General features: G+C 47.3%; 1 protein-coding gene across 1 annotated transcript in view; it reads left to right on the forward strand.

Moving 5' to 3' along the window:
• CDC42BPG (CDC42 binding protein kinase gamma) overlaps positions 1–18059 on the forward strand; it is a 163069-nt gene that overhangs the window by 85173 nt on the left and 59837 nt on the right. Inside the window, exons 18-21 of the mRNA XM_033956323.1 lie at positions 6133–6247; positions 8308–8456; positions 8541–8629; positions 9226–9275. Coding sequence (XP_033812214.1) covers positions 6133–6247; positions 8308–8456; positions 8541–8629; positions 9226–9275 — 403 coding nt within the window. The remainder of the gene's footprint in view (positions 1–6132; positions 6248–8307; positions 8457–8540; positions 8630–9225; positions 9276–18059) is intronic.

Consider the following 18059-nt stretch of genomic DNA (forward strand, 5'->3'; position numbering starts at 1 on the left):
TACAAAGTGAAACACCATCATAACAGCACAAAGCACACAAAACCAAACGTCATGACCCCTCATCTAGACAAATATCCTCTAGCTATATACAAAGATCATCACATAAAAAAAAAAAAAAAAGGGGCATGAACAGATGCAATATTCTTCCTATGGTGAAACAACCCAAACCTCAAAACTTCCCCCCAACCCCCCCCCCCATCCCAACCCCCCTCCCTCCTAAGCCAATTCTAGGCTCATGTGGAGTGAGGAAAACCTCCAAGCGACATAACCAGACCATACAGTTCGATAAGGCTCCATACGCATCTGGCGCATAGCAGTCAATACATCAACTGAATAGTATCCAAACGATTAAGCAAGTGTTCTCGCTCTGGAACCCTAGCAGAGCGCCAACAACCCGCCAAAGCCACCCTTGCTAAGGTGATCACAAAAACAGCCAAACGATGTTCCTGGGGGGAGAACCCCGGAAAAGGCATATTGAGTAGACAACATTCCAGCAAGAGCGGAATATGCTTCCCCACAATTTGGACCAGTATCTGTCCCACTATATTCCAATAGTCCCGAACCTTAGGGCAGGACCACCAAATATGCCTAAAAGAACCCACCTGACCACATCCCCTCCAACATAGATCCGAAAGAGCAACCCCAAAAGAAACTAATTTTACTGGTGTCAGATACCAACGATAATAAAGTTTATACCCATTTTCCAAAAGAGTAGAAGTGAGAGGCAAAGAAAAAAGACTCTGATAACAAAAACCCCACTCCTTGTCATCCAAAACTCTTCCAATTTCCCTCTCCCATATAGAACGATAACTATCCTCCAGATCTTCCCTCAATAGTAAAGCCTGATATAAGCAAGAAATCCCACCCTGCCCAATCCCTTTCTGCAATGCTACTTCTAATTTAGTATCCCCCAAGAGCAAGTCCCAATATGCCTGTTTATATAAAAAGGTGCTCAATTGCACGTACGGTAACACATCAGTGTGTCTAAGCCCATACTCATCCTGTAGTTGAGCAAAAGGAAGCAAAGCTCCATCCTGCCAAATTTGACCAACTGTACGCAACCCTGCTCGGACCCACTGATGCAGGATAGGGTCTACTCCCCCTGGTACAAAGCCCTCTAATAAACTTATAGGAGACAAGGAAAAATGTCTACGCTCCGGAAACATCTTCCGTCTTAACTGATATCAAGTATTTAAAACCACTCTCAAAAAAGGATTGTCTACCTTCAAATGTGCCCTCAAGATGGAAATTGGGGCCCACGGAAGCCTCCACAGCGAGATATCAGGCAAACAAGCCTGTTCCAAATACATCCAAAGACGATCTTCATAGCCAATCCATGCAGCCACTTCTTGTAATAAAGCCGCCTGATAGTAAAGGCGGAAATTGGGGACTCCCATCCCTCCCTGCTGTTTACGCTGATATAAAAGGGCTCTCCGTACCCGCGGAGGTTTACGTTTCCAAATATAAGCAAATACTTTACGATTCAATATGCGAAAATACCCCATCGGTATCACAATAGGTAAAGCCATAAAAAGAAATAAAAGCTTCGGAAGCAACATCATCTTAACAGCTGCTATGCGGCCCATCCACCCAATGGTCATACCTTCCCATTTATCCAAATCTTGAAAGAGTCGTTGCTGCAATGGAGGGAAATTAACCGCAAATAACGAGTCAGGGCTAGCTGTCAACTGCACCCCCAAATATTTAAGAGATCTCTTCGCCCAACGAAAAGCAAATTGATCCTGAAGCAGCTGAACCTGTACAGATTCTGAGAGATTAATATTAAGAATTTCAGACTTATCCATATTTACCCGAAAACCAGAAACCCGCCCATAATCTTCCAAAGCCTGAATCAAATACGATAAGGAATCCCTAGGATTCCGCAAAAACAAAAGAACATCATCCGCAAACAGCAAAATCTTATAAGACTGGTTATCCACTTCCAACCCCTGAATATGGCCATGCTGCCGTATCAAACATGCAAAAGGTTCCATAGCCAAAGCAAACAGCAAGGGCGATAATGGGCAACCCTGCCTTGTTCCCCGACCCAGTTCTACAGGGTCCGTTAAAAACCCATTAATCTTAAAGCTAGCTAATGGAGCCCTATATAACAAACGAAGCCAAAAGAGAAACTTTTCATCAAACCCTAATTTAAGCAAAACACCAAACAGAAAACCCCAATCCACCCGATCAAATGCTTTCTCAGCGTCCAAAGAAAGCAATATCGCTGGAATCTTATGATGGGATGCATGCCAAATCAAGTGGAGGGAAGTTTTAATATTATCAAAAGCTTGGCGTTTACAAATAAAGCCTGCCTGTTCTACCTTTATCAGAGTCTGTAACACACGCTGCAGCCGCTGTGCCAAAATTTTTGTAAAGATTTTATAGTCGGAATTCAATAATGAAATAGGCCGATAAGAACCACAATCCTCACTATCCTTATTCGGTTTTAATAACAATGTCACAGCTGCCAAGCGCCAAGAAGCCGGTAAAATAGATTCCTCTTCAAAAGCATTAAAGACCCGAACCAGCACTGGGGCAACAATTCCCTGAAACCTCTTATAGAAAGCATTCGTAAAACCATCCAATCTCGGTGAAGAGCCCACAGGCAAAGCCTCAATCGCCTCCCGGACTTCCTCAAGGGTGATAGGTAAGGAAAACTGAATGGCCTCTCCACCAGTCAGAGAGGGCAGCTGTACCCTATCAAGAAATCCCTCTATCTCTCCAACCGACAAATCATCAGCTTGGCCATAAAGAGAGGCATAATAATCCCGAAACTCATGTCCAATCTCCATAGAGCCTGTAACCCGATGACCCTCACCAGTTTTTATTGCGGGTATAAAATTACGATAAACCCGTTTTTTAAGTTTATGGGCCAAAAGGCGGCTTGATTTATTGCCAAATTAAAAAAAGGTTTGCTGGACCGCCTGCAAAGCACTCCGTATCTCCTCTAATTCCAAAGCCTTAAGTTGAATTCGGAATGCCTGCAACCTATCTCGTTCCTGGTGCGTTAATTCCACACGTTTCTCCTTCATCTCCAAAACCTGAATCTCCCCTCGGAGCAGGCGTTCCACACCCTCCTTCAATCTACGCTCTCGCACCTTACCCCTAATTACTGTTTTAAAAGCTTCCCACAACAGCCCCGGCGAAATCTCATCAAGATCATTAAACTCTAAATATTCCATCATAGCCTTGCCCAGCCATTCAACATTCACATGATGTAGCAAAAGCCCAGCAGGAAAACGCCAAGGCGGACGTGGGCGCCTTTCTCCACTCCGCTCCAAAATTAAAAGCACTGGCGAGTGATCAAATAACGTGCTTGATTCAATACAACAGTGCTTCAAACGAGACACTAATCCCTCTTCACCCAGCCACAAATCTATCCTAGAGGCCGAATTATGTACCAAAGAAAAATAAGTATAATCCCTCACTGTGGGATTAGCTTTCCGCCAAAGATCACATAAATCCCAATGATGCAAAAGAGCTCGTAAACTCTTCCTCTCCATCTTTCCATAGTGCACACCTGATGCAGAATTATCAACCAAGGGATCCAAAGTAAGATTGAAATTCCCATCAATCACTAACGTCCCTTCAACACAAGTCTGAATTCGAGCCTCTAGCCTACTAAAAAAGCGACCTTGATGTTCATTGGGAGCGTAGACATTGACCAGTGTATACCAGTCCCCATCAAATTGGGCTACCAAAATTAAATAACGACCTTCCCCATCCCGAATGACACGCTTGCACACTGTGTGTACCATACTCGCAATCAAGATCCCCACCCCCTTACTTTTCTTATCAGCCTTATTAGAGGCTAAATAGACTCCTGAAAAAAGAGGATTATGCAATAAATGTTCATGGCGTGATCGAAGATGCGTCTCTTGCAAAAAAAGAACCTGAGGTCTCAATCGCCAAGCCTCCCTAAATAAATGCTGCCGCTTATATGCTGTATTTAGGCCTCGCACATTCAACGTAAGGAGTCTAAACTCTGGAGTAGACATCAAACCGTACTAGCATCCATAACCGCTCATAATGCCGAAGAACCCCACCTCCACTAGCCCCAGAGGACTCCCCACTCCACAGCAGCCACCTAAAAACAAAACGACTTCCATTAATCCCTCCCCACCCCAAACCCTTCCCCTTCTCCTCCCATCCCACAAACCCTCCAAACACCATACCCAGGCCTATCCCCAACTGAAAGACCAAGGTCCAAGGAAGAAGAAAGAGCTACCGCAAACCCCTCTCATATAAAACCCAAAATTCCCAACATTCGCAAACATCCATATCCACCTCCCTCCCAAAGCACCCCTCCTCCAAAAGCATATCAATCCAGCAACAACACAATCACAAATCAAACCCCAACAGGAGGATCCCCAAGTGAAATCACTCCCCACCAACCCAACGCACATGAAAAATCCCAGTACAGCCCCCCAACAAAACCCCCTCCCAGCAGCATAACAGACCCAAAACAGAACATAAACACTCTCCCCATCAAACCCTCTTATCAAAAATGAGCAGAACCCCAGAGATGAACCAGACCCCAATCATAGCTCCAGGACATAATATCAGGGTCCAGCAACCGAACTAGCCGCTGCATCCGGTGAATTCCTAGTGAGACGACCCCCTATCTGGGCAACCCGTTGCCAGCGGGAACGCTGGGGACGTTCACCCGACACAGGAGCCTGTCCCAGCCGACTACTGGATGATGGTATCTCTCCAGAAAACTGAACAGAAGGGAAAATCTGAGCTGCATCCTCCAATGATCGCACTGTACGTAATCGTCCTTCCAGATAGAACAATAACGCAAAAGAGTATTGCCAACGATATTTAATAGATCGCTCCTTCAGATAGCGAAGTACTGGACGCAACTCCGCTCGCCGTCTCAAGGTCACAGCAGCCAAATCTTGATATATCTCAATGTCAAAAGAATCCAATTTCAAATTAGGCTGTGCCCGAGCTGCTCGCATGACCGCCTCTTTAGTTTTAAAGTCCACAAAGCAAGCTATTATGTCACGGGGTTTATTCCCCCTGGGGGCCATCAATGTTCTATGTGCCCGTTCCAAATGAATAGCATCAGGAGCCATGACCACTGTATCTGTTGACAATAGCATGCTGGCCACCTGCTGCACCACTCTCTCACTATTAGCATATTCCGCCATCTCAGGCACACCTCGAATCCGCAAGTTAGAACGCCGCCCACGATTCTCCAAGTCCTCCAACTTGTCAAGCACAAAGGTTTGGTGAACAAGTAAATCCTTCGTTTTAGTATCCAATTCCAGCAAATGCTCCTGATGTTGTTTGAGGCCCTCCTCCGTCTCAGCCACCCTATGCCCCAACTCCGCAATCTCACCTCTCAGGTCTGTTGCCAGGGTCGATAGTTCTGTACGAACAGATTTAATATCAGTATGAATGTCCTGGAGCATTAACTTTAATTCTGCCAAAGTCTCCACTGCCGAGGGCCTCCCCGCCTCTCCAGCTGCGACAGAGATTACCTCTATAGGCCCTGCTGCACTTCCTGCCTCCGCAGCCGCCATTTTGTGCCCACCCCCGTCATTCGGGAGAAAAGAGTAATCCTGCAAAGTTCTCTTCGGCTGCCCCGCCATCAACAAAGAGAATGTGCTGCTCGTCACTTACTAGATCCAAGGCCACTACTTCAGGGGCAGAACACATAACGAAAACGCTGGGAAAATGCTAATTTATCATCGGGGCTTGCGGAGCACCCTCCTTAGCCGACCATTCGTGTCGGTGTCGTCCTGCATTTTCTATTTGAGGGGAAGGTAGTAGAGCTGCTGCCTCTGCACCCAGAGGTTGTGAGATCAAATCCCAGCGCTGCTCCTTGTGACCCTGGGCAAATCACTTAATCCTCCAGTGCCCACCACTTTGAATGTCAGCTTTGAATGCCAAAAGACACAAATAAGGCAGTATGCAAGTTCCTATTCCCTTTATTCTGTATTCTCTGCCTCCCTTTTATGTTATGTTTAAATATTTTTATTAGTCAAGTTGACAAACTGTTAAGAAAGTACAAATGTAAAAAACAGCATAAAGAAATGTATAATCAAACTGGACTAATACTTTTCAATATACAAACCCTCTCTTTTTAATATTTATACATTTTTTTTGACCCCTGTTCAGGGTGAGTGATGAGAAGGAGTCCCGACTGTACTTGCAGACCTTCTCTGAGAAGCTGACAGAGGAACTGGAGACCTTGAAAAGCAGCTGTGGCCAGAGTCCAGGAGCCAAACCCATGGTGAGAGGCACTGCAAGAGGGTGTCAGACACAGATCAGCTGAGAGTCCCCTCTCCTCCCGTCACCTGTTCTACTTCCAAGCAGTATTGGAGCTGCCTATTATCTCCTGTTATAAAAGAGCAAACTTGCCTCCTAGTGGTCAGTGAGGCTAAAATGCTGCATTATCCAGGAGGCCAATATTCAGTAGGGTAGTTGCTGCTTAACAACATCTGGTTTAGTAATATGGCGTCGGTATTCAAAGTGATTTAACTGATCAGAAACAGCTCCTGGTCAATTAAATTGCTTATTCAGAGCTAACCTGTCATTTTCAGTTGCACTGAACCAGTTAGATGCTAACTGGACATTTTCAGTGGCACTATCTCAAAACCAACTATTTGGGGGGGGGCAGAGTCAGCACTTTTATTTATTCCTTTTTTTCCCCCAATTCTTTATTTATTTTTTCATCTTACATCAAGTGTGCAATATTACATCAATTGAATCATACACACCACTTGAAAATCTTTCTGTTATCATCTTAAATATATAAATATATATTTTTTTATTTATTCCATTTTTTATACCATTCTCCCAGGGGAGCTCAGAACGGTTTACATGTATTTATTCAGGTACTCAAGCAGTTTTCCCAGTTAAGTGATCTGCCAATATTCAATCATAGTAACCACATAAAAAGGACTGCACAAAAGTTAGTCCTGTCTTTATGCAGTCCCCTATAGACAGTTAACTGCTGAATATTGCACTTAATTGGCTTTGCAAACCCAGAAATTCAGTGCCAAAGCCCAGACATTGAATTTCAGAGCCTAATGCTGGCAGGAGCCAGCAAAATGCTAAGTGCCGATGGTTGGCTATTATTGTGTATTTTCAGCAATTTTGAATGCACAGCCCTAAACTTAAATGGATGACTTATCATTGTAAGTGAAGAATAAGACAGCTATTATGCTACCCTGTGTAATTGAATAAAGTTATCCAAACAGTGCTGAATATCTGCACTATTGATAAGATTTGGTTCTGGCTCTCCTAAACACATACGACTTTTGGCAGAGCATCCTGATTTCTGGCTAAAGATTGTGTGACGAGGAACTCAAATTTTCAGCCCAGACGATTTATGCAGTTAACTACAGAATTAACCTTATGTTTTTTTGAACATTAACTTCTCATTACATTTTTCTATTGTTACGTTCCAAGGAAGAGGAGATTCATTGCACACATGTAAAGGAGGATGGGGCTAATGAGGAAGGCAGAGAGATTGGCAGTAGCATGGGCGTTCGCCACAGGGGCCATGCCCCCCCCCCAAAATAAAATTGGCGGTCGGTCAGAAGAGATGGCTCTCCCACTTCCCCCACCAACCTTCTCCCTGGCCGTTCTCATTTTACATCTTTGGGCAGCTTTTCGGCGTGCCCTGGAAGTCTTTATTCTGCAACGTCCAATTGCTGCAGAATGAAGATTCCGGGGCAGGCTCACTTGTTGCTGCTGCCCGAAGATTTAAAATGAGAGCAGCTGGGGAGCAGGTAGGTAGGGGAGGCGGGAGCCAGAGAGAGGTCTAGGGCGGAGCTTTTGGGCCCCCCTCCACCAAACAAAAAGCGTACTGCTGCCTATGGGCAGCAGACTTAACAATTGACTTCAGGTTATTGCAGACAAATGAGGCCAGTTCTGGTTTTGCACATTTTACATTTATGGAACTTGATTTATGGACTTGGAAGTTTCATATCTCTCTCTTTATAGTCCCTGGTTTCTTTCTTTATTAATTAATTTATGTATGAATACTAGTATTCTATAGTGGATGTAAAACCAGGACCGGATCAGATTGTTTTTGATGATAGGGAATCATTTAGGGGTCCTTCTACTAAGGCGCGCTAGCTGTTTTAGCGCAAGCTAAACGCTAACGTGTCCATAGACTATTATGGACGCATTAGCGTTTAGCGCGCTCTAAAACGGTAGTGCGCCTTAGTAGAAGGACCCCTTAGTCTTCCCAGTATCATATCATAATAAATAATTGAAGGATTCTTTTATCCTCCTACCAAATATATCTCTCCGTTCACTGTGGTGTCCATGTTGGATGGTCAGGAGGTGCAGTGGAAAGCCAGGCGCCTACAGAAGATGGATGCCTCGGCCAGGCTGGAACTGCAGTCCGCACTGGAAGCTGAGATCAGGGCAAAGCAGGCTACACAAGAGGAACTGGACCAGCTGAAGGCTGCAAGTCATATCACAGAGTGGTACGTGCCTACCATCTGCTTATCACAGTGAGTTGCTTGCCCCTGTGTATTAATCTCTTCACCGCCTCCTCTTTTCCTTTTAAGCAAACTGCAGGAGGCAGAGGAGGTGAAAAAGAGGCTGCAAGATGAGATGGAGAAACTACGGATAGATATGAAAGTCTATACTTCTAGCAGTAAGTAATAGACAAGGGGTGAGCAGGTGCTTCTTGGGTATCATCACATGCCTGGAGCTATTGCAATCTCAAAATTGTACAAGATGTTTGTTTACAATTGTTATATGTGCTGGAAAATTGCAGACATGGCATATGTGCACTTTTCTTTTTGCTTTCCTAAAAGACTTTTTCAGGACCCTAAAATTTAAAAGGAAAAAAATCCCCAAGACTTAGAGGCACCAGTTTAGTTTTGCAAAGTTAAGGAATTGGTAAGGCATGAACCTTTTTATTCTATACATTAGAACATAAGATGTGCCATTCTGGGTCAGACCAACGGTCCATTAAATCCAGCATCCTGTTTCACAATGGTCGATCTTGGTTACAAATGCATGGCAAAATCCCAATGAAAAAAAATAAATTCCTTGTTCCTCACTCTCGGATACAAGCAGTGACTCTTCCAAGCCTGTGTGACTAATAATGGTTTATGGACTTTTCCTCCAGGAACTTGACTAACCCCTTTTTAAACCCAGCAGAACTAACTGCCTTCACTATATTGTTCAAAACACAAATTCCACAACTTAATTATGCTTCTTCACCTTCCTAAACTTTTCCTGCAGGTGTGAAGCAGCAAGGACCCCTCATTCCTTTCTTACCATTCAGATTAGCGGTAAGTGTCCAATCCAGTATGTTGCAAAGATAATGTTGCCCTAGTTGTGATATTACTGGCCAAAGATGGCAAACTATCTGCTGATGCTGCAGTCAAGAGGGAAAGAGAATGTAAGAACTGGATGCATACCCAAATTCCAATCCCACTTTTACCAATGAAAATCTAGTGTGATGGTTTGTAGGTGGAAACCTACAACTATAATCCCATTAATGACACAGTACTTACCGTCTGTCCTTTTAAGTCTCTGATCCATCCCCTCTGCTCCCAATAAAATCCCTTAGTGCAAGGACTCTGTAGTCAGATGCTAAATTATAAGAACATAAGCATTGCTGTACTGGGACAGACCAAAGGCCAATCCAGGTCACAAATACCTGGCAGGATCACAAAAGGCTAAAATAGATTTCTTGCTGCTTTTTCCAAGAATTAGCTGTGGATTTTCTCAAAGTCCACCTTAATAACAGTTTATGGACTTTTCTTGTAAGAACTTGTCCAAACCGGGGGGGGGGGGGGGGGGTTTGTTGTTGATTTTTTGTTTGTTTGTTTGTTTTTAAACCCTGCTAAACTAATGGCTTTTATTACATTCTTTGGCAACAAATTCAAGAGCTTAATTATATATTAAGTGAATAAAATAAATTGGAGAAAATATTTCATTTTGAAACAGAAGTCTTTATTTAAAGTATCAAAAGTGTAAATAACACAGTAGGCACTAGAAACCCCCCCCCCAAAAAAAAAAAAAAAAGCAAGCGATACACAATAGTTCAACATAGGATCCTAGGGAGGAGTGGCCTGGTGGATAGAGCTGAGGTTTGGGGTTTGAGCCCAGTGCTGCTCCTTTGACCCTGGGCAAGTCACTTAACCCTTCATTGCCAAAGGTACTTTAGGTAGATTGTGAGCTTGCCGGGACAGAGAGGGAAAAATGCTTGAGTACCTGAATGTAAAAAAAACCTGCTTAGACAACTTCCATTGATAGGCAGCATATAAATAACAAACTTGGAAACTTAGACTTCCCAGTTTTATAATTTTCTCCCCAAAACAAAACAACTCCTCCCCTATCCTGCACCCCTAATCCACTTAAAGAAGGGGAATAATACTCTGACATACTCAAAACTCCAGAAAATTTGGCTTGTGCATCTTGCCCCAGATATGTCTCCATGTACCAACAGTCTTATGTCTTTCAGCTGTTAACTTTTTTCCAATTTTATATACATAGTACATGATTTGACACTCCAATTCATTTTAAATGTACTACATGGTAACTTCATTGTATGCCTTTAATCTTGTACTTTCAGAAAGAATAAACAAGCAATTTGCATCTACCTGTTTCATTTCACTCATGATTTTATAGACCTCTATCATACTCCTCAGCCGTCTCTTTTCTGAGCTGAAGAGTCCTAATCTTTTTTTATGTTTTCTCATAAGAGTGATTCCTTCCCCTTGATCATTTTGGTCACCATCTCTATACCTTTTCTAATACAGCTATCTCTTTTTTGAGATGTAATGAGCTGAACTGTACGCAATATTGGAGATGCAGTTTAGAGGATGACATGGGGCCAAATTTGTCCCCGCAGGAACTCAGTTTCCCCGTCCCATCCCCGTGAGTTCTGTTGCTGCCCTGTCTCTGCCCCATTCCTGTAAGCTCTGCTTTAACCGCATAAGCCTCGAACACTTAGGATTTAAAAGTGTTTTGAGGCTTGTGCAGATGAGGACAGAGCTTGCAGGAATGGGGCAGGGAGAGGAAAAGAACTTGCTGGGATTGGAAAATGAGTTCCCGTGGGAATGGGGAAAAATTTATCCCCGTGTCTTTCTCTAATGTGGTTACATCATGGAGCATTAATAGAAGCATTATGCTATTTTCTGCTTTATTCTCCATTCCTTTCCTAATAATTCCTAGCATTCCAACAACCAAAGTAATACACTGTTCAACATTTGGCTTTCCATATCCTCTAAACATGATTCTGCCACACTCCCCTCCTCTCCATCTGCTGATGATCTAGCAAAATTTTTCAATGAGAAAGTCACTACCTTACGATGCTCCTTCCCTCCTACACCCTCTTACAATTCTCTGGTGCTCGCCGTCTCCAACCCTAATCTAACCAAGGCCAACCATATCCCAGCCGATAGATCCTGGACCGCCTTCGAACTCGTTTCCGATTCCCAGGTCTCCAAACTCTGCCTCAAGTTAAAATCCTGCAACTGTACCTTGGATCCTTTCCCCTCCTATTTATACGAGAATATTCCCGCACAAGCCATCTCATCTCTTACCAAACTTATAAATTCCGCCCTACACTCAGGCTTATTTTCTGCAGAAATGGGACACATTGCCTTATCCCCTCTATTGAAAAAAGCTAATCTAAACTCCTCCACACCATCCAGCTATCGCCCAATAGCCAACATTCCTCTCCTGACCAAGATGCTAGAGTCTATCATAGCCATCCAACTCTCATCCTATCTTGAGAGATTCTCCATTCTCCTACCCTACCAACATGGCTTCAGATCCAACTTCAGCATCGAATCCCTTTTGGCCTCTTTAATTTCAAAAGTCCAACAACTTCACTCTTGCAACAAGTTCGCTGTCCTTCTTCAATTTGACCTTTCTGCAGCTTTCGACATTGTCCATCATGACATACTAATCCTCCAACTTTCTGAAATTGGCATAAACTCCACAGTCTTAGATTGGTTCTCAAAATTCTTACATTCCCGCTCCTACTTCGTTAACATGAATGGCACCTCATCCTCCCCTTGGAAACCGATTTGCGGAGTTCCTCAGGGTTCACCTCTATCCCCGATTCTTTTCAATATTTATATGTCCTCCCTGAAACTCCTCCAACTATCTCCCTTGGAGACACTTTACACCTACGCCGACGACATCCTCGTCCTCCTCGAGACTGACTCTAACCTCACCAACCTCTCTGATAACATCTCTTCTTGTATAACTCATCCCACTATCCTCTGGCACCAAACTGCAGCTTGAGCCTCAAGCAAAGTTCTGGGAATCATCATTGACTCTACACTGTCCTTCAACGATCACCTCAACTCCTTAGTAAAAAAATGCTTTTTCAACCTTCACATGTTTAAGAAAGTCAGATCCTGCTTCCACCAACAACACTTTGCTGTCCTCGTCCAATCCATTGTTCTATCCAGACTGGATTACTGCAACTCCATCTACTTAAGCCTAACAAAGAAAAGTCTTCTCAGACTGCAGCGGATTCAGAATACCGCGGCTAAACTAATCTTCGCAAAAAGCAAATTCGAGCACGTCTCCCCGCTTCTGTCTAAGCTTCACTGGCTCCCAGTTATCCTCAGGGTTAACTACAAATGCGCCTGTCTAGCCTTCAAGTCTCTTCCTTTTTCCACTTTCTTGGCTCTCCTCGAATCCTAACTCCACCAGATCCACTCAAAAATTCAAACTATCCTTCCACTTTTTAAAAGGCATATCCTATACAGGCAAACTTGGAACATCCCTCCTCTTCAGGATCACCGAGCTGTGGAACAGTTTTACTGCCCCTCTTCGGAGTTCGACCTTCCTCCAACGCTTCAGAAAACATTTGAGAACTTGGCTTTTCTCTAAAATGTAACTACTCCCTCCCTCTTTCTTTCCTTTTTACTAAGCCCTTCTTCTTTAGCACTCTCCAGACCAGTAGAGGTTAATCTTTACGAATGGGTATATATCCAATCATGACCAGCAGGTGGAGACTGAAAACAAAACTGTGGGACAGTATATAATATACTCCCTTCTCTATTTACCTCAGTCTTCTTTCAGTCTCCAGCAGGTGTTGAGTGATCTGTACCCATCTCCCTTGGTAGGACTGTTGGAATTTGTTTAGGGGGTTTCTAGTCCCTGTTTTTGGCCGGACAGAGCTTGGGCGGGCCCTGTTTGGGGGTCCGTCCGAACTCGGGGGTGTCAAACCCGGCGGGTCTCGAGCGGGGTCCCTCCCCCCACTTCCTCCACCTCCCCACATTTTTTTAGAGGAGCCTCAGCAGTAAGCCTTGCCCCCTAAATCAAGCAAGGCATATTGCTTCGAGAGCCTGTGGAGTCTGTTCTGTAAAAAAAAAAAAAAAAATCCTGAGGTAGTGCTGGTCTGGAGGGTTGTTTCCCTTTAAGAAAACTGTATTTTACTGTATTTTTTCATCTAACCGGCACTTTTTTCTAGCTAAGTCGCGTATGGAGCAATTGTGCCCTTCTCCGGGGGAGGGGGACACAATTAGGTCCAGCCGCGAGGCACTCGCGGCCGGCCTGAACTCGGCGGTTTGGGTCGGTGAGGTGGTGGAGCGCCATCGGCAGCGGCTGCAGGCGCCCAGAGCTCCCCGCCGATGGTGCCTCGCGAGTCGGCTGGGAGCAGTGGGGAAGCCCGGTCTTCCCCAACCGCCCACGGAGGGATTCGCCGACGGATTCCCTCTCAGCTGATTTTTTGACAGCTGATGCCGACTTGCCTGTTTTAGCGGCTGGGACTGTTCAGTCTTCTCAGCCGCTACAGGCCATGGAGGGAGCATTTTTGGCGGGAACTTCGCCATTTTCTCTGTCTGGCCCCTCCATTTTGTCTGCAACCTCAGGTAACCTTCCCCCTGTATTGCAAACACAGGGGCAGGTTTCAGCAGGGACCCCTGCTGGGGCAGGGAGTCCCTGGGGACCCCCAGGGGATTTTTGTCCCCAATTTAATTTCTTTCTTTGTGCAGACAATTGGGGGTCCCACGTGCACCTGGGGGGTTTCGGGGGTGGTTTTCCCTCCGCGCCCCCTATGGCTTGCCTCCCTCTTTTCATTTGACGTCCCCTCTTCCTCCTCTCTCATCCAAGCGCCCGCGGGGGGGCTTGGGTTGCGATTGGTGGTCGGAGGAGCGTGTTGGCATGGTTGAGGACCTGGCTGCTTTGGCGGGCTTCCAGGATCCTCTAGAGGGGACGCCCGCTGGCAGCGGGGCGGCGGTTTTCCCGTCTTCCAGAGCAGATGCGTCCGTGGTGCGCTTTTTATTCAGAGGGATGAGCTTTTAGACCTGATGTAGCAGGTCTCCTTGGTGCTGCATTTTCGAAGTTGCGCCACCGGAGACCCCGCGTATGGGGGCCCCTCTGCTTCAGGGGGTCTGTCCTGTTTTCCGCTCTTTTCCTGTGCTTCAGGATTTTCGGGATTTTGTGTTGGCGCAGTGGCCTACGGGCGCCGTTTCGTTTGGTGTGCGCTTTGGCTCATGGGTATCCCATCCCGGAGGGGGATAGGGCTACCTTAATTACGCCAATGGGGGACGCGGTGGTCTCGGCACTTCCTAAGCGGCATACCGTGCCTGTTATGGACGGATCTGCTCTTAGGGTCTCTGAGGAGCGTACGTAAGAGTCACTTCTTAAGTATAATTTTGATGTCTCTGCCTTGGGGGTCCCGGCAGCTATTTGTGTGGGGCTGGTGGCTCGCACCGTGTTTCGGTGGTCTGAGCATGTCCTGGATCGTGAGTCTGATGACTGGTCCTTAGTGGATCTGGAGGTGGTGAAGTTTGAGATGACTGCCTCGTTCCTCTCGGTTGTTCTTTGTGACTTGGTGCTGCTAAGTCTGGGTCTTTTGGTGGCCGCACGCTGTACCTTGTGGCTTCGCGCTTGGTCGGCGGTTGCCGCGTCCAAAACTGAACTTCCCAAAATTTCCCTTTCGGGGGTTGTTTTTTGTTTAGAGAGGACTTAGATCCGGTGGTTCGGTCTCTGACGGACCCGGAGGTGCCCCGTCTGCCTGAGGACCGTGCCCGCCCGGCTTCTCGGGTTGGCATTGCCCGGGGGCGTCTGCGGGAATTTCGCAAGTTTTGCCTGGGGCATGGGACTGCTTCTTTCCAGGCTTCCGGTTTTTCCCCGGGGTCGGTTGGCTTAGCGCATGCAGTCTTTTTCAGGGGGCCCGTCGGGGGGCTGGGAGTTTCCCCCCCGGTTCCCCTGCTGCCCGTCCTGCGCAATGTCTCTTTGCCGGCGCCCCCTTTGGTTCCCGGGGGTGCCCGGCTTAGCAACTTGTTTCCAAAGTGGGCCAAGATCACGTCCGATCAGTGGGTCCTGGTGGTGGTGCGGGACGGTTCTGTACTTGAATTTTATCCGCTCTCTGCCGGATCATTTCTAGCCTTTCCATGTCAGGTGGCATGGGAGACGCTAGCCTTTCGCCAGACCCTTCAGCGCTTGCTGGATCTCTAAGCAGTTGTCCAGTATCCCCTCAGGAGTGCGGTATCGGCTGGTACGCCATTTCCTTTATGGGGCCCTAAAGGGAGGGGACCTTTCGGCCCATCCTTGGTTTAAACTGAGGTCAACAGGACTCTCAGAATTCCCTTTTATTCGCATGGACACACTACAGTCTGTCCTTCTGGCGGTTCAGCCGGGGGAGTTCCTGACTTCTCTCGCTCTGGCGGAGGCCTACTTGCCTGTTTCCATTCGGGCCGCTCCTCAGCTCTTTCTTTGCTTGGCGATATTGGGTCTGCACTATCAGTTCTGGGTGCTTCCCTTGGGCCTGGCCACGACTCCCCGGACGTTCGCCAAGTTGATGGTGGTTGTCCCAGTGGCATTGCAGTCAGGGGGCATTCTGATGCACCCCTTCTGGGATGACTGGTTGTTTCGGGCGAAGTCGTTGCAGGAAAGCGCCCGAGTTACGGCTCGGGTGGTTGAGTTTTTCCGGTCGCTGGGCTGGGTGGTCAACCTTTCCAAGTGTCGGTTGGTCCCCGCTCAGTATCTGGAGTACCTTGGAGTTCTGTTCGACACCTCCTTGGGGAAGGTCTTCCTTCCAGAGGCCCGGGTAAGCAAATTGCAATCTCAGATTCGCCTTCTTTTGGCGTCCCGGTGTCTTCGGGCGCAGGATTTCCTCCAAGTCTTGGGGTCGATGGCAGCGTTCCTGGATGTTGTGTGGTGGGCCCACATGTCTCTTCAGTATGCTCGGCTCCGTAGATGGTCACCCCAGTGGCTCAGTTTGGAGGTCCCTGTCCCTCTGTGAGGCTTGACGCGCTGCAGTCTTCTTTGGTGGCTCCAGACCTCTCATCTGGTCCAGAGGATGAGTCTGGACCTATCGCAGTGGACGGTGCTTCTCTCGGATGCCAATCTCCTCGGTTGGGGGGGCTCAGTGTCTAGGGGCACCTGGTCCATGGAGGAAGCATCCTGGTCAATCAACATGTTGGAGACCAGAGCCGTCCCTCTGGCGCTATTAGCCTTCCGCTCCCGCTTGAGGGGCAAGTCGGTCAGAGTCCGGTCTGACAATGCCACAGCGGTGGCTTATGTCAATCGTTGAGGCACCAAGAGCGCTCAGGTGGCGGAGGAGGCGGCTCGGCTCATGCTTTGGGGCGGAGTCACGCCTTCTGGACCTCTCGGCCTCTCACATGGCCAGGGTAGAGGTTGTTCAGGCGAACTTAAGAACATAAGAACATAAGAACATAAGCAGTGCCTCCGCCGGGTCAGACCATAGGTCCATCCTGCCCGGCAGTCCGCTCCCGCGGTGGCCCAAACAGGTCACGACCTGTCTGAATCACCAGAAGGGGCTCCCTTGCCACCTTGGTTTCTCATTGAAGTCCTATCTTCCCATCGAAGTCCTAACCCTCTGGTCTTGCGCATGCACGACCTGGTTGGGTTTCTATACTTATTACCTGGTTAGCTTTCTATACTTGTGTTACATCCCAGCTCCTCCCTCAGTATCCCACGATCCCTTTATCCCTCAGTCACATCTTAGATCACAGAGAGTGGTGTCTCAGCCCTGTGGCTCTTCCGTTGATAATGCCGGCTTGGGGTCAGTCCCTGATGGACCTGTCGGCCACGAGTGGCAAGGCCAAGGTGTTCCGCTTCTTCAGTCGTCGCAGGGATGGACTGGCCGAGGGTCTGGATGCTCTGGTTCAACCATGGCCAACAGAGGGGCTGTTGTGCAGGTTCCCTCCGTGGCCATTAGTGGGCAGAGTTCTTCTCCGCATTGTTCGCCATCCGGGTCTGGGGGTTCTGGTGGCTCCAGATTGGCCTCGACATCCGTGATACGCAGATCTGGTGACACTCTGGTGGCGGATCCTCTTCCTCTGCCTCCCTTGGACGACCTTCTGACGCAGGGTCCCATTCCCATGTTCGACCCGTCTCCCTTCTGTCTTACGGCTTGGCTTTTGAAAGGGGTCGCCTTGGTAAGAAGGGGTATTCAGATAGGGTGATTTCTACACTCTTGGGGTTCTGGAGGCTTTCTACCTCTCAGGCTTCTGTGTGGATTTGGCACTTCTTTGAGGGGTGGTGCCAGGTGCGGGCAGTGGTCTCTCTTCGCGTTTCTGTGCCTAACTTCTTAGAGTTCTTGCAAGATGGCATGGATAGAGGCCTGGCTTCGGCATCTCTCCGGGTTCAGCTTGTGGCCTTGTCAGCCTTTCGGGGGTTTGTGACGGGTCAGCGTTTGACAGCCATGCCTGATGTGATTCGCTTTTTGCGGGCGGCCAAGGTGCTCAGGCCTCCCGTGCGGTCCTCTATTCCCTCTTGGAATCTCAGTCTGGTTCTCTCTATTCTGATGCACCCGCCCTTCGATCCGTTGGGCGGCTGCTCTTTGAAGGACCTTCCTCTGAAGACGGTCTTTTTGGTGGACATTTCTTCCGCTAGGCGTGTTTCTGAGCTACATGCTTTCTCTTGTAGGGCTCCCTTCTTGGAGTTTTCTAGGGAGCAGGTTGTCTTGAGGCCTGTTCCTTCCTTTTCTGCCAATAGTAGTTTTTCCTTTTCATGTCAATCAATCTGTGGTCCTCCCGGTCTTGGGTAGTTGGGAGGGCTCTTCTGAGCAAAGTCAGCTGAGCATGTTGGAGGTTGGTCGGGTCCTTCGCTCTTATGTGCACCGGACCCAGGAG

Source organism: Geotrypetes seraphini, chromosome 8 (assembly GCF_902459505.1).
Source record: "Geotrypetes seraphini chromosome 8, aGeoSer1.1, whole genome shotgun sequence".
In the NCBI taxonomy this organism is placed as follows: Eukaryota; Metazoa; Chordata; class Amphibia; order Gymnophiona; family Dermophiidae; genus Geotrypetes; species Geotrypetes seraphini.